The sequence below is a fragment of the Monodelphis domestica genome, chromosome 7 (assembly GCF_027887165.1).
Source record: "Monodelphis domestica isolate mMonDom1 chromosome 7, mMonDom1.pri, whole genome shotgun sequence".
NCBI classification, from domain to species: domain Eukaryota; kingdom Metazoa; phylum Chordata; class Mammalia; order Didelphimorphia; family Didelphidae; genus Monodelphis; species Monodelphis domestica.
The window spans coordinates 191,248,606-191,269,071 of NC_077233.1; the positions used below are offsets into that span (position 1 = coordinate 191,248,606).

A 20,466-nucleotide genomic window follows, 5' to 3' on the forward strand; every position below is an offset into this window, starting at 1 on the left:
GCTTTCTTTCCAATGTACTCTATCACTTTGCAACTTGTAGTCATTATCCTCTCTCTATCCATGAGTGTCTCCTACTATCTACATTTAGATTCTTTCCCTGAAATATTTGTAGTAATTCTTTTTTAAAATTATTTAAGATTGGGTTATATTGCTTGTAGGGAACATGGAAGAAAGAGAAGAGGTTCTGTATGAATATGCCTAACCAGAAAGAAAACTAGTGCATCAGGAATTAGCTAGAATAAGGTGGCAACCACAACCCAGTAGATGGTAATGATGAGTCAACTGGTACCAAAGAGAAATGATGACATGTAACAAAAGAGTTCTGAGGAAATTCTACAAACACTGTCCTCCATATCTAAGCCTATGGTAACACTTTCTTCCATAAAGGCAAAGAGTATTTATTTGAAATCTTAATTCAATAAAGGCATTTCTATAGAGAACTGAGATAATTAACCTCAGGTACTTTGCTTTCTGCTGGCCCAGCATTATACAAGGACAGAACTTTGAAAACCTAGATAACTGGATAACAAACAGGTTGATTACAGTCTCTCAGTCATCTACTCTCATAAGTGAAACCTTAGCAGACCCTGGATCCTATTAAATCCATGATTAAATTATCTAACCAGGCATTCTCAAGTTCTAAATCTATTACCTTAAACTTTCTAGTGGAAAAGTTCTGTATTATTCATGAAAGTGGAAACTATGAACCTTAGACATCAGATACAGATATGAAAGAGCAAAATTGTGAAATTGCAAGTGAAAATGGGCATTCTATTTTAAGGAGCTTAACCTGCTTCTGCACAGACACAGACTTGTTAATAGGTCTCCCTGGCTCTTGCGACCACTGGTGGTAAAAGAAGGATCCTCTTCTTTCTGATTGATTTAGCTAGAGAACATCTGTCCAGCTACAATAATTGTCTGGCCAACCTATTAAAATAAACCTTTCTTATAAAGAAGGGTTCCTAGCATTCAGCCCCTTTTTGGACACCATGTAGGGTTAAATCCAAAAATTCTTTGTATTTGTTCCTGAACTCTCTGAATTAAGCACTTGGAACCTAGAATCTATATCAAATTTGTCTAGATTGGCCCAAAGATGGTTCATCTTTTTTTAATCATAGGCTGGTGAGTGCTTAAGTAAATGTAAATTGTCCCTTTTTTCTCATGATGGTGAAATAATCATTACTGAATCTTCTCTGTTTCTTATATAATGCATTATATCAGAGAAAACTAAGATTATTGATTTTAAAAGCTGGCATATTTTATAGATCCAATAGCCTGATTAATCTGTGATTTTTAAAGCAATGAAAAATTTCCTTTTTAAAGATTGTATGAGTAAGCAGCTAATGGGTACAGTGGATAGAGCACTGGTACTGATGTCAGGAAGATCTGAGTTCAAATCTAGCCTCAGGCACTTACTATCTATGTGACCCTCAGCAACTCACTTTACTTTGTATGCCTCCATTTCCTAATTTATAAAATGAGCTGGGAAAGCAAATGGTGAGCCACTCTAGGATCTTTGCTAAGAAAACTCCAAATGGGGTTAGCAAAAAGTCAGAAATTACTGAATAACAAAAAATGGACAGACTATACTTTGTGCACACCCAAAGGAGATTACACCATAGTTTGTTGTTATTTGGGTACAAAATGATGATTTCCTTAATGTAGAGAACCTAGAGGGTAGAAACTTCTTCCACTAATGTAATTACTTTGCAAGTTATGGACTTAAAGAGTTCCCTAGGACCCTGAGAGATTAATTGATTTACTCATCATCACCAGCCTGCCTCTGAGTTAGAGGCAAGATTTGAAATCAATCTCCCTAACTATTAAAATTGTCCAAGATGCCTATTTCTGCCTTTATAATCAATGTAAATGATTTGGCATGAACAGCCACTCAAGGCAAGTTCTAAACAAGTCCTAATGTCAAGAGATCTTCTCTTGGAGCTTTTACGGCATTTTACATAATTACTTCAATATTTTCATTTACAGCATATGGAGTCACTGATTCCTAGCTAGGTAGATTCATGAAACTTACAAAATATGGTCAGATCATCACATGTTTGAGTGAAGCAATTTTTTCCGTATTCAGTAGAAATAAATGCTTTTCTCAGCAATACAATGATCCAAAATAATTCTGAGGGACTTATGAAAACCACTGCTACCCACTTCCAAAGAAAGAATTGTTGGAGTAAGAATACAGATGGAAGCATATGATTTATCACTTGTTTATTTGGGTATAGGTTTGGGGATTTGGGTTTTATAAGATTATTCACATATAAAAATGAATAATATGGAAATGTGTTTCATATGATAATACATATATAACTGAGATTGAATTGCTTGCCAGCTTTGAGAAGAGGAAAGGAATAAGGGAGAAAAACGATTTGAATCATATAACTTCTGGTAACTCATGTGGAAATTTGTTATTAAAATGAAAATTAAATTAAAAATAAATAATTTTTAAAAGAAATATGCTTGTCTAATAATCTTGCACAATTGAGCCATGAGTATCATCCTGACATCCTAAAATGAACATATTCTATATTCCCTGTTGTCTCTGATTCTGGAACCCAAAGGCTCTCTTAGAGAATTTTTTTAGAATTCAGTGGGATTTTTTTGAGAGGAAATGAATTATTTGTATCAGTATATAAAAATTATAATTGTAGTGAGATAGAAATGCAAAATCTTTTTGTTTCTCCTTAAGAAGCAGTCATATCTGCTATTCATTGTTTTAAAGTAAAAGACAATGTAAGTAGAGTATTCTAGATGCTTAGTTCTCAGAAAACAAACAAAAATTTAGAAGTATTTTACTGTAGACTCCCAAAAGTTTGCTCCAACTGGTTGATCCCAGATTCCCCGAGGAACTGTAGAAATCTTGTAAGATATCCATAAAATGATATGTATACTATAGTCATTTAAAATTTTATTTAATTCTAACAAAATGAGCCATGTGACAGTATAACAAAAAAGTATATATTACCTGCAACAGATTTAATAAATAGGCCCAGCACATATTATTACTATATCCCCCTCCAAATACAGGGTGCTCCAAAATTCTTAGTACAGTTTTAAACTATTAAAATTTTGAATTGCACCAAGACTTTTGGAATATTCCATATGTAAATTGAATATATACATATATACATGCATAGATGTATCTTTTTTAAATCTTTACTTTCCATCCTAGAATCCAGATTATATATTAGTTCTAAGGTAGAAGAACTATAAAGGCTAGGCAATGGGGCTAGGAAGTTTGTAAGGTATAAAAATAAAAGGGTGAGTTTGCAAAAACTAATAAAGCAATGGATTTGATTATTGATTATAACAAGACCTAATTTCTAATATCATCCTTATAAAGGCCACATTTGAACCCAGGACTTCCTAGCCCCAGGCCTAGTTCTTAATCCACTGGGCCACCTAGCTTCTCTTTATGTTTACATTTTTAAAATAAATGGGATTAATAATATATAAATCCATTTTAAAGTGTTATTAAATTCATAATAGCTTTCTTTTAACCTCATGAATTTTTATACATAATTTTTAGTACCAATAACTAGCAATATAACTATTATCACACTAATGAACCATGGTTTGTCATTGGGTTTTTTTTTAATGTTAAAAATGAATCCTCAAGAAAAGATGGAGAATCAATGAATAAAGTTTCACAACCTTCTTATCCTCAAAATCTAACCATTCAGTTGTGCATATGGTCTGACCAAGCCTTGGCAATGTTGATTGACCAAATAAGTTTAATGGATGAATCATCACTTTTAAAACACTCTAGATTGCCCATCTTGGGGGCAAATATTAACTGACAAACTAAGTATTAAATTATTCGTAATATTGACACTATGATTAAATAGAAATTATTTCTCCAAATCTTTCATAATCTAGGGCAATGATGGTGAACCCTTTAAAGACAGAATGCCAGGCCCTGCCCCCACCTCACCCCCACTAGAACAAATGCCATGCCTGCCCCTCCCCCAGAGACCTCACGTCATGCCCCTTCCCTCCACTACATGCTGGGTGTGCCTCACCCTCCCATTACCCCACACAGGAGAGGGAGGAAGTGCTCCCACTGGGCTGCTGGGCAGAGGAGCAAGTAAAGTGAGGAATGTCCTCAGGCCCAGTGGAGAGAGGGAGGGGAAAAGCTCTACCCAAGTCCCTCTACCTTTCTAGTAATGAACTCTGGGGGTGGTGAGTGGGGAGGAGGGATGGCAGCCACATGCCCATAGAGAGCACTCTATATGCCATCTTTGACACCCATGCCATAGGTTTGCCATCACTGATCTAGGGAATAGGGGAGACCTTTGTATGAATAGAGAGGACAAATGCAGGGAAAAAATGATAAAAACTTGGTTGTTATAATTTTCTTTGAAAATCATCACAAAGGTGCAGGTAGATGTTACAATGGATCAAGTGCCAGATCTGGAGGCAAAAGAACCTGGGTTCAAATTTTGGTCTTAGACACTTCCTAGCTATGTGACTCTGGGCACGTTATTTAGCCCCATTTGCCAGGCTCTTGCCCTTCTGTCTTAAAGTTGTTACTAAGACAGAAAATAAGGATTTTAGGGGAAAAAGAAATAAAATCAACATGAAACCAGTGTCTGGAAGTAAGTATAAATAAGCTTTTAGAGTACCTCCTTTCCAAAAATAACAGAAATACTGTGGCCATAACAAGATTTCTATTTGTGTTAGCTAAAAAGTTTACAAAACGTTGTAGGTTCTTAGTTCTATGAAAACGAGAAAATGAAAGGGAAGTTTTTTTTTTTCCCCAAACTATGCACACATAACATCCATTGTTTCCACATAATTATCTCTTTATTTTCTAATCAAAAATATGCTTTTTCTTTTTTATAAAAACCCTTAGTTTTCATCTTAGAATTATGTATTGACTCTAAGGCAGAGAAGCAGTAAGGGCTAAGCAATAGGGGCTAAGTGACTTGCCCAGGGTCACACAACTAGGAAGTATATAAGGACAGATTTGAACCCAGGACTACCCATCTCTGAGCCTGGCTTTCTATACACTGAGCAATCCAACTTTCCCCCAAATCCTTTCAAGAAGACATACACTTTCGTTAGCATGGGTTCTCCATAAATGCAGAGAGCAAGCCCTCCCTGCCTTATTGGACAGTTTCATGAATTACTTTGCCCATAAAATTCACCCTCTGGTAGAACAAATTTATGGTAATGAGTATCTTCTCAATAGTCAACCTACTCTTTGAAGCTTTTCCAGGATAGGCTTAGATGGCATTGGCCTAATCTTTAGTGATCCAAAGTCTCCTTCACACAATGAGGCATAATAAAAAGATTTTCAGTTGGTTTAAGAATTAAAAATATGACACAATTTATTTTTGTTTCACCAAAGTACTGCCTCTGAAATTTATTTTTAAAAGTAAATTAAATCGTTTACATGAAAATAGAGTAAACTACATAATGGTGAGTGGTAGTATTATTTTTATTTTAAAGGAGAATGATTTAGTAACAGAACAGTCAGAAACCTGACCTGTTTCTGACAAAGTATTTGCAAAATTTTAGTATATTAGAAATAGTACTGTGATAAACAGAGGGCGGGGTTCTTTTATTTTGGTAGATATCACTAGTTATTTTTTGAAAAACCCTTAACTTCCAAATTAGAATAAATACTTTGTATTGGTTCCAAAGCAGAAGAGTGGTAAAGGCTAGGCAATGGAGGTTAAGTGACTTGCCCAGGGTCACACAGCTAGGAAGTATCTAGCACAGTATTTCAACCCAAGACCTCCTGTCTCTGGGCCTGTCTCTCAATGCAGGAAGCCATCTAGCTGGCCCTGTCAGTTCTTATAAAATGCTTATGGATATGAAATTCTGAGATAGATGATGTATGATCAAAGTATTAATTTAATTAAATATAGAATATGGACTAGATCTGTGATTTCATTGGCATAGAGAACTATGAAAAACTCTTCTCCCATAGCAGACTGACTCCTCCTTTGAAACTTTAAGATTTAGAAAGTTGTACAACACTGTCAGGTTAAATGATTTGCTCAGACACCCAGCCAATGCATAAGAGATAGGATTTGAACCCAGGATTTCATGAGTTGAAGACAAACTCTCTATATATGTTATGCAACACTTCCTCTAATTTAAATAAGAATAATTCTGAATGATACAGAATCTAAAGCATTAGGATTTGTCCTTATTTTGGGCCATTTTGGCCCATACAGATATTTAAAGTTTAATCTAATAGCATGGATTTGCACGTAGCTCTAAGGAAAAAAAAATAAATAAAGATATACAAAAACACATAAAACTGAGGTGATTTATATTTTATGTGTTTCTGGAATCTTACCCAATAATCTTTTGAAAATAAATTCTAATAGATAAAGGAAGGTAGCTTTACAGTTGCCATTTTCATTAATTTAATTGAGAATTCAGCTGGAAAGATTTATCAGAGACATGCATATTGGGTTAGTGGACACCTTTTCATTGGCAGAATTTAAAAGGACAGTGCCATGTATGTTTAAACAGCTGCCTTTTAAACAGAGTGGAGAGAACAGAATTGCCTTAGTAATTCACTGCCTTTGAACACATATAACAGTGATCAAAGGCTAGTAATTAGTATTTTAATTTATTGTGTAACAAAAAAATGTGTGTATTTGGAAAGGATCAAAGTGAGGAACCATATTTGCTTTCAGGAAAATGAAAAAATATTTTGTCATCACAGTTGATACCATTTTAAGCTATTATTGTTTATCATGTCACATTAATTTTTATAGCACTTATATATCCCTATGAAAGAGAAAGGAAAGTAAAATTTATAAATGACCATATATTGCTAGTAATACTAATACTAAAAATCTAATACTTTTTAACACTTCAGAATCCTTTCTAACGTTCTAAACTTGACCATCAGCTATTAATAATAATAATTACTAATTTACATTTATATAGCTATTTACATTTTTAAATTTCCTATTTTCTAAACCTAGCCATTTATTAATAATATTAATAGCTTACATTTGTATGATGTTTTACATTTCAAAACACTTTCACATTTTTTCAGTTACATGGGGTAGAAAATGTTCCAACAGTTCCATGATGTAAAAAATGCAGGTATTATTATTATTTTATATATGGGAAAATCTCAGACATTAAGTTATTTGCATAAAGTCAAGACTATTTCCTTCAACAAAAAAGGAATCCCTACTAAGTGCACAGCACTGTCCATGGTGCTGAATTTGCTATAAGAGAGTAGATGCTTTCTAAATCTTACTTCTAATCCACTGTTCTTTCTACCAAACAGTACACTGAAATAAATAAAAAGATGATAAACTTAAAGGTGTTTGGGCCAACATTTTTCCATTTAATTTAAAATTTAAATTTATTTAAAATAAATTTCCACTTATTTATTTTTCCATTTTATTTATTTCCATTATTCTTTACTTATTTTATTTAAATATTTCCACGCTGTTTACATTTTATGTAAAGTACTATATTTTACATTCCTGTAATGGTACAAGTGTTAAGGAAGTAACATGGCAAAGGGCATACTGATTCTGAAAAGAGCTCTAGGGACAGAGAACTTGCTTTCAAATCCTTCTTCTGCTTCTATTTTTGTGATCTTAGGCAAATCTCTCATCCTCCTATGGAGGATAGTATCCTATTCCTATAAAATGAGGACACTGGTCCAGACTGCCTCTTGGATGTCTCTTCCAACTTTCTAGATCTGCTATACTATGAATTTGTGGTAGGAGATTTTATTGGTGATTGCCTTTTTCATCGAGGTTAAAAATGAAAATCATAAATTTAAGGGGGAAGTTTTTAGAGGAAAAACCTGGCAAGTGGGAGAGAAAGGAAATTGGTATTTGATGATTGAAAAAAAATTAAAATGCATACAAAGAATGTTTCCAAACCCATACCTGGGATTCATTTCTCTCCTCCAATATCATAGGTATACTCTTGTTGGTACTGAAACCATTGAATGCCTGGCAAGTGGCTTGTGGAGTGAAAGTGATCAGCAGTGCCTAGCTGTTTCCTGCGATGAACCTCCTAGTGTGGAACATGCCTCCCCAGAGACTAGCCACCGCTTATATGGAGATGTTGCATATTACTACTGTGCAGATGGTTATAGTTTGGCTGGCAACTCCCAGCTGCACTGTGATGCCCAGGGACAGTGGGTTCCTCTGGAAGGACAGGCTGTACCCCACTGTATAGCTGACTTTTGTGAGAAACCTCCAGCTGTTCTATATAGCATTTTGGAGTCTGTAAGCAAAGCTAGATTTGCAGCTGGATCCATTGTTAGCTTTAAATGCATGGAAGGCTTTGTGCTGAACACCTCATCTAAAATTGAGTGTATGCGAGGTGGGCACTGGAATCCTTCTCCCATGTCAATCCAGTGTATCCCAGTTCGGTGTGGAGAACCACCAAGTATCAAGAATGGTTATGCAAGTGGAAGCAACTACAGTTTTGGGGCCGTGGTGGCTTATAGTTGCAACAGGGGATTCTATATCAAAGGAGAGAAGAAGAGTACCTGTGAAGCCACAGGACAGTGGGGTAGTCGCATACCTACATGCCACCCAGTGTCTTGTAATGAACCACCCAAAATTGAGAATGGATTTGTGGAGGTAAGAGGTTGATTAGTTGGAAATAGCTTAAGTAAATGGATACCAATGCAACTTGACACCCAGACCATTATGACTTTTGTTGGAAAACAATGAACAATTAATGATTTAGACAGGAAAGTCACTAGAAATGATGAACATTGACTTCTGAAAAAGAAAAGGATTTTTTTTGTAAGTTACTTTGAAAATAAAGTTTGTGGATATGTACAGTAATATATGCATATGTATTTCATATATATTCACATATGATATATGTATAGGAAACAATAATATCAATGAACAACTATTAAAGCCATGAGTTCAAAATAACAACAGGCTTAATTTTTGTGGCAGAGTGAGTATTGTGGAGGTGCCACTACCTCTGACAATATCTACTGTCCTTCATCCTAAGATTTTAGGGCCCTGCCCTAAATTGGAAAGAATAAATTGAATTTATTGCAGATAGTCTTTACTTTGGGGAACAGGTATGTCCCAAGAATGTTGGCTGAAAAAAGCAAATTTATGCAAAACGAATCTTATTCATAGAATTCTAGAACTGGGTAAGACCTTGAGAGCTCATCTGATCCAGTTCTCTTTCTTCAGTCAGGTGGAGATCTAAACCATTCAGGTCAAATGATTGTCTATTATTTCCTTTAAAGTTTCCAGGGATAGAGGTTTCATAGACTCTTTCATTAAATCACTCCATTGTTTTATTCCCATGATGTTCACATTTCTGCTACCTTGAAATAAGCCCATTTTGTCTTGTGCAGTCCTTCAAGATGTCACTAATAGATGATATAGATGATAATAGAATGATGAATTATTTATCTTCCAGGGGAGATGGGGAACTCTCACCACTTCTGAGTTTATAAGTTATTACTATAATTTGGGGACAGAAATATCACCAACTTTCCCTGGGGATAAATTGGAATTTACTGGGTCCTTGAGGCCAAAATAGTAATATCTGAAGACTTTAAGTAATTTACTTATTGTGCTGAATGCAACTGGTATATGTTGACATGATATGTTAATTAATCATATAATAACAACTTTCAAAAGATAGAGCTTTAATTTAATGTTACCTATATAATAGTACCTATAATCCTAGTCCTACTGATAAGATGGATAGACATGTATATATTTATATGTGCGTGCATGTATGTTACGTGTATGCATTTGTATGTATATATATGTACACCAGATCTGTGACTTCATTGATGTGTAGCTATACCAGTAATGGCCCCTCTACTAGTACAGATCGTACCTTCTCTGCAACTTTTAGTCTTTGAGGGTAAGCTGGGGGTATTGACTGAGAAGCAAAGTGTCTTCCCTATGTTACATGTCAGAAGCGGGATTTGAACCTCATTCTTCTTCATTCTGAAGCCAGTTTTCCATCCTTATTCTATATTACATCTCTTTCTCCAGTTTTCTGTCACGTATGTATATACATATATATATTACATGTATTTGTATATATGTATAGATGTGAGTATGTGTACATACCTATGCTTCATGGGCAACATAGAACTCTTGAAAGACTCAATGTAGGCTTAGCAACCTTTGCCTTATAGTCATGGAAGTATGCCTTCTCTAACTTCTCTTAACTTAGTACCTATATAAAAATCACAAAATGCTTGAGGATTTCCTTTCACCTATAAATTGCACTCTGTTCTGCACATGCTGAATGTATCTATGCATGTCAGAATGTTATAACTTCAAGTCTACTTTTTATAAACTAAAATGAAATTCTAGCTGGAGAAAGTATATTCTAACAGACATTCTATTTACCACTGTCACATATATATATATACACTTCTCATAAAGAAGGCAACCTGAAGAATTTCAATCTTTCAGGTAAAGGAAAAAGACAGTTTCCAAATCTTGTAACAGATTGGTTAGTGTTCATTTTCTTTGCCACCAAAGCTTATTGAAACTGTGTTCTGAGGAAAAAAATATTAAGATCTCTCTATTAAAGTTCTGGTTAATAATAGCAATCTGGAAGTAGTCACTAAATTGGATCTAAAATGCTTTTGCTTGATATTGACATTTTAAAGTTAGTCAGTGATTCTTTGTCTATAGCACATCTTTTTTTTTCTAGGTACTAAAGGTGGCAAGAATGAGAATTTCTGCCCCACCCCACAGATCTACATGATAGATGGCCTATGTATCAAACCACAGCTTTTATAGGGAAAAATTTGCACTTTTAAAATTGTAGATTTGTTTTTCCTAATACCAACTTTGGCATTGTCTTAGAAAGCCTAAATTATATAGTTTGCTTAGGAATTTATTTCCAAGGTTGTATCACTCAATGTATGAAAAGGCATTTATTGAGTGCCTATCATATGCCCAGAAGTTATGCTAGTTGTATAATGTGCATGTCTCCTGTTCCAGTTTCTAGATGCTAGTTTTACCTTCTAATTAAAAAAAATAGAATAGAACATTTAAAATACATTCTAAATACTATAATGTATATAGTCCATTTTCCTTATGGGCATTTAAATGTCATTCTCATTCAGCTGTTTTCTTAGCAATGAATAAAATGAATTCTCTGCTCTACCACGTATATATTTGTGGTTGCGTTTTTAAATGTGCTCTTTGTTTTATTCCCTATTATACAGCATACAACTGGGAAAGTCTTTGAGAGTGAAGTGAGGTATCAGTGTAACCCAGGATACAAGATGGTGGGAAGTCCGGCATTTGTCTGCCAGGCCAATCGCCAGTGGCATAGTGAATCTCCTCCAGTCTGCATTCCCCTCAGCTGTGGGAAGCCTCCATCTCTTCAGAATGGCTATATCAAAGGAGAAAACTTTGAGGTGGGATCTAAGGTTCAGTTTTTCTGCAATGAGGGTTATGACCTTGTGGGAGATGCTTCTTGGACATGCCAGAAGTCAGGGAAGTGGAACAGAAAGCCAAACCAAAAGTGTGTGCCAGCCAAGTGCCCAGACCCACCCCTGCTGGAAAACCAACTTGTAATAAAGGAATTGGTTCATGAAGTTGGGTTGGTGCAATTTTCCTGTAAAGAGGGTTATGTCCTCCAAGGCCCCTCCATCCTGAAGTGCTTGGTATCACAACGGTGGAATGGCTCTTTTCCTTTCTGTAAGATGGTACTTTGTCTCCCACCTCCACTCATTTCCTTTGGTGTCCCTGATTCTTCCCCTGCTCTTCATTTTGGAACTGTTATCAAGTACTCCTGTGTAGATGGGTTTTTCATGAGAGGAGATTCCACCACCTCTTGCCAAGCTGATGGCTCATGGAGTTCACCACTGCCTGAATGCATCCCCGTTGAATGCCCCCAGCCTGAAGAAATTCCCAATGGCATCATAGATGTGCAAGGTCTTGCCTACCTCAGCACAGCCTTATACACATGTAAACCTGGCTTTGAATTGATGGGAAATATGACTATCCTTTGTGGAGAAGATGGGCACTGGCTTGGAGGAAAACCCACTTGCAAACCCATTGAGTGTCCTAAGCCCAGTGAGATCCTAAATGGCAAACTTTTTTACACAAACCTCCATTATGGACAAACCATTTCCTACTCATGTGATAGGGGTTTTAGCCTGGAAGGACCAAAAACTCTGACTTGTTTAGAGACAGGGGATTGGGATGTAGCTGTTCCATCTTGTAGTGCCATTTATTGTGAGCCCCCACAGCCTATTGAAAATGGCTTTGTGGAAGGAGCAGATTACAGCTATGGTGCCATGATTATCTACAGTTGTTTCCCAGGATTCCAGTTGACGGGCCATGCCATGCAAACTTGCGATGAGACAGGGTGGTCTAGCTTTATACCAACATGCCTTCCCATAGACTGTGGTCTTCCTCCTCATATTGATTTTGGAGACTATGTGAAAGTCAAAGGTCAAGAAGGATATTTTGATCAAGAAGATGATGTTATGGAAGTCCCATACTTGACTCCTGAACCTCCTCATTCACTTAGTCCAATGGAGAGTACCTGGAAAAGCAGGAAAGGCCCTACAGTTTCGCAGATACCTAACTTTTTCTATGGTACCCTAGTTTTATATAGCTGTAACCCTGGACATGAGCTTTTGGGGAATCCTATGCTGATTTGCCAGGAGGATGGGACTTGGAATGGCAGTGCCCCTGCATGCATATCAATAGAATGTGACTTGCCTAGCCAACCAGAGAATGGCTTTTTGCATTTTACTGAGAATACAATGGGCAGTGTAGTCCACTACAGCTGTAATCCAGGGCATGTGCTGGTGGGCTCTAGCAGAAGACTTTGTCTCTCAAATAGACAATGGAGTGATAATGCCCCACACTGTGAAGTAATTTCATGCAATAAACCAAACCCACTAATGAATGGATCTATTCAAGGAGGAAATTACACATACCTGAGTGTGCTGCATTATTCTTGTAACCCTGGGTATGAACTGAATGGCTCCAGTAGAAGAACCTGTCAGGAAGACAGTCAGTGGGATGGGAATGAACCAATTTGTGTCCCTGTGGCCTGTGGTCCACCCCCAGTCTCAGAGAATAGTCAGGTGAGTGGGAATGAGTACACATTCCAAAAGGAGATTGTGTATACTTGTGATGAAGGATTCTTGCTTCAAGGGTCTAGTAGCAGAGTTTGCCTGGCCAATGGGAGCTGGAGTGGAGTCACTCCAGTCTGTGTGGCTATCAAGTGTCCGGTACCACCCCAGATTGTCAATGGGGAAGTGAGTGAACTGGAACACAGCTTTGGGAAGGAAATCGATTTCCACTGTCATGAAGGCTATGTATTGCATGGTTCCACAAAGCTAACCTGCCAGATGGATGGCACCTGGGATGGAGAGGCACCTCTCTGCAAACCAGTCCACTGTGGTCCTCCAGAAGATCTCTCTCATGGCTTCCTAAACGGTTCCTCCTTTTCTTATGGAGACTACATACAGTATGTGTGCTTTCCTGGTTATGAGCTCCTTGGCACTCCTTTGAGACAGTGTCTCTCCAGTGGCTCCTGGAGTGGTAGTCCCCCTTCTTGCCTGCCTTGTGAGTGTCCTATGCCCATGATTCAAAATGGACTCATTGTTGGGGAAGATTTCAGTTGTGGAAAAGTTGCACAGTTTCAATGCCTTGAAGGCTTCAAGCTCCTGGGGCCTTCTGAAATTACTTGTGAGGCAGCTGGGCAGTGGAGTGCCGGCTTTCCACTCTGTGGGCGCAATTCTTGTGGTCCCCCACCAACAATTTTGAATGCATTCATCAATGGGGGCAGTTCCCTGGAGGAGAATGCAATAACCTACAGTTGTATGACTGGCTATGTCATGCAGGACAGGTCTGACCTGATTTGTACAGAGAAAGGGACATGGAGCGAGCCTTATCCCAGCTGTGAGCCTCTCTCCTGTGGACCCCCACCTGCTGTAGCTAATGCAGTAGCAACTGGAAAAGCACACACTTATGGAAGTAAAGTACATCTCAGGTAAGGTAACAACTTTAACCTTTGTCATATCCTAAGCCCTTTTAGTAATATAATGAAGCCTATAGATCCCTTCTCCAGATAATGTCTTTTTTTTTGAACCCTTACCTTCCGTCTTGGAATCATGTATTGATTCCAAGGCAGAAGAGCAGGGCTAGGCATTGGAGGTTAAGTGACTTGCCCAGAGTCACATGGCTAGGAAGTGTCTGAGGCCAAATTTGAACCCAGGACCTCCTGTCTCTAGCCCTAGCTCTCAATCCACTGAGCTACCCAACTGCCCCCTTCCAGATAATGTCTTTAAAAAGCAGATGATAAAATATATGATTACAAAGGGAACGATGGATGGAAATACAGCTGTCAAAAAAAATATTAAGCCACAAACCACCAGGTTGAGGACCCCTGCTCTAAAGTCTCTAGGAGGCATAAGCAGGAAATTTTTTAAAGTGAAAATAAATGGCACTGGCAGCATCTAGATGGCTCAGGTGACTGAGAGCCAAACCTAGAGACAGGATATCCTAGGTTCAAATCTGGCTTCAGACACTTCCTGGCCCTTATTGCTCTATTGCCTTGGAACCAATAGGCAGCATTGATTCTAAGATGGAAGGAAGGGTTTTAAAAAAGAGAAAGGAAAGAAAACAAATGGCAGGTTTTTTAAATCACCTATTGTGAAATGAGTGTGTTACCAATAAAGTCATCAAGCATTTGTTAAGTGCCTACTCTGTGTGAAGCACTGGGCTGAGGACTGAGGGCTAAGGACAAAGAAAAGTAAGATACCCTCTAAGGCTTGGCCTTATGAACATTAGATTTTTTAGGGTATTAGCTCACATTGTTATAATGATATACAAAGCATTTATCTCACATCAACTCTGAGGTAAGTGGTAGGAATATGACTAGATTTCTGATTTCATTAGAATTGGGAACTCCTAGGTGAGAAAACTCCCTCTACCAATGCAATTTATCAACTTCTCATCTTGGGAAGTCGTCCAGAGCACTTGACAGAATGTATCAGAGGCAGGATTTGAATCCAAGTTTTAGTGGTATCAAGGTCAGCTCTTTATCTCTAACCATTACACTATAGTACCTTTGTGTCGTGGATATTACCCCATTTTATATGTTCTAACATCTTTCCAAGGTCATAGAGAGGGTCTGGAGAAGAACCCAACTCCTCCAAATTCCAAGTCCACAGTATTTTCTATCCTAAACTGACCCGTGCTTGACTTTGTTCTACTCGGAATTGCTAAATAGACATTATTTTGTTTGGAATTCCATCCACTCATTTTTTTTTACCTTTCACCTCATAATCAATACTGTGTATTGGCTCTAAGGCAGAAGAGCAAGTCTAGACAATGAGGGTTAAGTGACTTGCCCAGGGTCACATAATTAGGAAGTGTCTGAGACGAGATTTGATCCCAGGACCTTCCATCTCTAGACCTAGCCTTCAATGTATTGAGCTGCTTCCCTGCCCTCCTCCCTATTGGTTATTTTAAAGATATAATATCTAATCATCATCATAACATATTGTTTGGGAGATCAAAGTTTCATGAACATTGGACCTCCGATGTGGGCTTTAAAAGAAGGTAAGAATTTTAGCAAGTGACGGTATAGAAGGTATATATTCTCTGCAGTGAAGTAGAATGATTATGGGAGAGACGTGATTAGGAATGAGAGTTATTGTGCGGTTAGCTTGATAGGAGGAGTGGAAGATGAGTTTAGAGCTGGAAAGTACCTTAGAGATCATCAAATCCAAGTTTTTCATTTCATGCATGAGGAAACTAAAATCTAGAGCAATTAGGCAAGTGCCTGGATATGAAGTTCAGTACAGTAAAAAGAATTCTGGTTCTGGAGTCAGAAAACCTACTTTTAAATCCCACTTCTTATGACCTTGCTCAAGGGCATCTTCCTGGGCATCAGTTTCCTCATCTACACAGTGAGGTGGCTGGATTCAGTGACCTCTGAGTTCCTTCCAGCTTTAGGTCTGTGATCCCAGGAAGGCATAGGAAGTAACAATAAAACCAAGACTTCAATCTCTGACTCCAAATCAGAACTCTTTTCAAGATAAGTCTCGAGTTTTGAAGCTAAGTAGCAAGGAAGATTTTGGTGCCAGAAATATGGAAACTGGGAGGAAAAGGCAAATCCTGGGGTAAAGATGGCAAGTTCTATTTCATATATATTGAAGTTGAGTCAGTGTAGCATATGGTAGAGCCATCCAGCATGTTGCACAGTGTACTAGAAAAATCATTGGATTTAAATTTAGAAGATTTGGGGCTTGGGTTCAAATCCCAACCCTATTCCACAACAATTTTATTAATTTGATCAAATCACCTAGCCTGTCCAAGCCTTAGCTTCTTTTTCTGTATGCAAATGGATAAATAAGACTAGTAACTACCTACCTCACAAGGAGGTGGTAAAGAAAATGTTAAATGTGTTCATTTGAAAGCCTTAAATGTGCGTCATTATAATGAATGTGGAGCTGAAGCTCAAGGGAGACATTAGTTGGATTTATACATCTAGAGGTCAGCTGCAAAGAGATAAAACTGATGAATGTAAATAAGTGTGCTCACTAAGTGAGAGGTACAGAGAAAAAAAGGAAGGACCAAGGACAAGGCCTTCAGGGATACTTGCATTTAGGGGATGGGAAAAGGAAGATGAGACCAAAAAGACTGTCTCTGATAAGCAGAAAGAGAAGTAAAAGAAATGGTAGGATAAGTTCAGAAAAGTGTTGATGATGCAGTTTTACTGGGACCTAAAGGGCATTACAGGAGTAATTTGAAATAAACTTACAAAATTTTATTAAAAAATAAACCATAAAAGTAGATTAGAGCCAGAACTTAGAATATGTAAAATGCTAAATTGATAGTATTTTATGTTAGAAATTATAGGTAGCCATTGCTAGGTATTATAGCTTCTGAGAATGCAAACAACATGATGAAAGCCATGATTTTGGTTGATTGTTTTGGTAGCTGTTTTTTTTTTTTAATAACTCTTACTTTATATCTTAGAATCAATACTGTGTATTGATTCCAAGGCAGAAGAGTAGTAACAGCTAGGCGATGGGGGTTAAGTGACTTGCCCATGGACAATGAATTCCATCCATTCATTTTTTTTCCTTTCATCTCATGATCAATGCTGTATATTGGCTCTAAGGCAGAAGAGCAAGTCTAGGCAATGAGGGTTAAGTGACTTGCCCAGGATCACATAAGTAGGAAGTATCTGGGGCCAGATTTGAACCCAGGACCTCCTGGCTCTAGACCTGGCTCTAAATCTACTGAAAAACTAGCTGTCCCCCCTGTCTTGGTACTTTTGAAGTAGGATGTGTTAGAGAAGAAACAGCCTTGAAGCAAGACCATTACGATTATCCAGAGAAGTGATGTTGGCTTGAACTGAAGTGGTGCCCATGAACATGGAAAGGAAGGCAGGAGATGTTGTCATGGTAGAATTGAGAACCCTTTGCAAGTGATTGGAAATGACAGAATGAGGGAGATGGATAAATGAGGGTCACCCCAAGTTTATAAACCAGAATGACAAGAATCTAAGTATAGAAATAAAGAAGTTTGAAATAGGGGTGGGGTTGGTAGGGAGACATAATGAATTCTGGTTTGGTGGGGTGGAGGTCATTTAGAGTCATTAGTAGGGGCAAGTAGGTAGCACAGGGGATTGAGTGCAGACCTGGAGTCAGGAGGACCCGAGTTCAAATCTGATCTCAGATACTTCTAGCTATGTGTCTCTGGGCAAGTCATTTAACCCCAGTTGCCTGGCCCTTGCTGCTCTTCTGTCTTAGAATTGATACTAAGGCAGAGCATAAGGGTTTAAAAAAAGAAGAAAAAGCCATCACATCAATACAGGCAGCAGGTGACTCAATGGATAGAGAGCTAGGCCTCAAGTCAGGAGCACCCAGGTTCAAATATGGTCTCAGACACTTCCTATATCTGAGACTGGGCAAGTCACTTAACTCCAATGGCCTAGCCCTTACCACTCGTCTGCCTTGGAACCAATGTTTAGTGTTGATTCTAAGACAAATATGTCCTCAGACACTTCCAAGCTGAGTGACCTTGGGGAAATCACTTAAAAATCCAACTGCCTAAGCCCTTACTGCTCTGTAGCCTTGGAACCAATACACGGTATCAATTCTAAGATGGAAGGTAAGGATTTAAATTATTTTTAAAAAGAGGGATTGGGAGAGGCTTCTTAGTTAAATTGGGCTTTTAGCAGGGACTTACAGGAAGCAAGGAAGCAAAAATGAGGAGGAAAAGGATTCCACACATGGGGGGGAGGGGAAGAAGGGGCAGCCAATGAAAATGCCCAGAGTTGGAAGAGAGATTCATGTTTGAGGAAGGGCAAGGAAGCCAGTGGCACTGGATCATAGAGTATATGCATAAGAAGACTGAAGAAGGCAGGTTAGGAAGAGCTTTGAACACCGGAAGATTTCAAGTTATTTCTGACAGGTGGTAGGGAGCCACTGGAGTTTATTATAAAGCCCTGCGCTTTAGAAAGATCACTTTGACAGCTGAGTGGGAGATAGAATGTATTGAAGAGAGACTTAAGGCAGGCAGACCAACGAACAGGCTATCACAAATCTCTAGACATCAGGGGGTGAGCTGCCTATACCAAGGCAGGTAGTGGCAATATCAGAAAAGAGAAGAAGGCATGTGCAAAAGATGTTATAAAGGTACAATTGATAGGATTTGGCAGCAATGGAAAAAGCAGAGTGAGAGTGAGGCGACAGCTAGATAGGCAGCACAGTGGATAAAGTACAAAGCCTGACCTTGAGAATGATACCAAGCTTGTGAGTCTAAGGGACTGGGAGGGTGCCAGTACCCTAAACACTAATAGAGAATTTCAGAAGGGGAGTGGTTTGGGAGTGTAAAAATTAAAATTAATACACAACCACTTCAATTATTATATTTTATAAGATTTATTAATAAACACCTGAAGTAACAAAATAAAAAGGTAACAAAATAAAACTGCATGCCCATGGCTAATCTACCTGTTCAAATAGCCTGTTCCACCATATCCCAACCCAGGAAGGAAAAGAGAACAAGACCAGGAACCCCACCCAATTTATTTCCTGTCTATGTCAGCACATAATGACAGGAAGTTAGTGGGCTCCTGGGAAATGTAGTTCAAAGCACAAGATTTCCAATTACACAGGAGGTAAAGATAATGCGCTCAGTTTGGGATATGTTGACTTTAATATATCTACAGGGCATCCAGCAAGGTGGAAAGAAAGGGTTTAAAAAAGAAAGGTCTAAGTTGGAGCTTAGCCTGGCTCCTACTGGACCATAGGCCATATTTAAAGTGAGCTGGATTTTCCTATCCACCAAGGAAATAAGTAAAGCAGAAGAGGTGGTAATGTAAACATTGAAAGCAAGGTTTGCTTTGAATAAGTCACAATGTGTCTTTCTGTATATTTACTATGATATGGTTATCTCAGTGCTTGGCAAGGTGTCTCCTGGCTTTTGCCCTTTGTTATTCTCAGAAGGGCTGCCAAAATTAGAAGTTCTCTCTGACCTTCTGCAAAACTATTTATGGGTAAGGGATAGGCCATAAACAACACTATATTCTCTCTCTGGTGTTATATTTTCATCTTCTTTATTTCAGATGTCTAGAAGGTTATGTGATGGAATCAGATACAGATACAATGACTTGTCTGAAAGATGGGAATTGGTCACCTGACAGCATTTCCTGTATTCCCAAAAAATGCTCCCTACCAACAGATATGAACAAGATACTTGTTCTTGGGGATGAGTTTAGTGTGAATAAACAAGTTTCTGTATCATGTGTAAAAGGATATACTTTGGAGGGAGAAAACATATCAACATGTCAGGTAAGACTCACCTTACTTACTAAGTGCAAAGTACGTTGCTTATACATATACTGACATGTAGCTAGTGTCCCAATGTCTTGTAAAGGATTCAAGATTCTAATTACACATATACCATACTTTCAAACCATAGCAAAAGGTGATTACTTGAAATTTCAGATGTACAAATAGCAAATGTACAAAGCATTCCAAAAGCCCTACACAAAATGGTCTCTTTATTACTTCCTGAGCAAAAGTCACCCTCCATTGCTGGAGTTTCCAGTTCCATTGTAATCTGGCATCTTTTCAGTCTTACCTTATGTTACTCTCCTCTCTCCACTATGACCAAAGTAGTCTATTCTCTGCTCCCTGAACATGCCCAGTCTTTGTTTATTTGGTATCTAAGATGTCCTCTCTTCTTTCTACCCTCTTTTCCTCTTAAATTCCTACTTACTTTTTAAAGCCCCAACTCCAATATGACCTTGTCCATGAAGACTTCCCTGATCCCCTGTGGATGATCACATTTTTCCTCTGAAACCTAATTTTTATTAAGCTCCTAGTTTTATGTGTAAGGTGAGAAACAACATGGCATAGTGGATAGAAGGCTAGTCTTTGGAATAAGTAAGACCTGGATTTTGTTTTTTGTCTCATAAATGCATTTATCAAAATATGAGCATTTTGTT

At 37.9% G+C, this 20,466-nt stretch overlaps 1 protein-coding gene across 1 annotated transcript in view; it reads left to right on the forward strand.

The window, feature by feature from the left end:
* Positions 1-20,466, forward strand: part of SVEP1 (sushi, von Willebrand factor type A, EGF and pentraxin domain containing 1) — a 341,958-nt gene that overhangs the window by 256,992 nt on the left and 64,500 nt on the right. Inside the window, exons 37-39 of the mRNA XM_001374596.5 lie at positions 7,928-8,600; positions 11,195-13,986; positions 19,582-19,807. Of these exons, the coding sequence (XP_001374633.2) occupies positions 7,928-8,600; positions 11,195-13,986; positions 19,582-19,807 (3,691 nt within the window). The remainder of the gene's footprint in view (positions 1-7,927; positions 8,601-11,194; positions 13,987-19,581; positions 19,808-20,466) is intronic.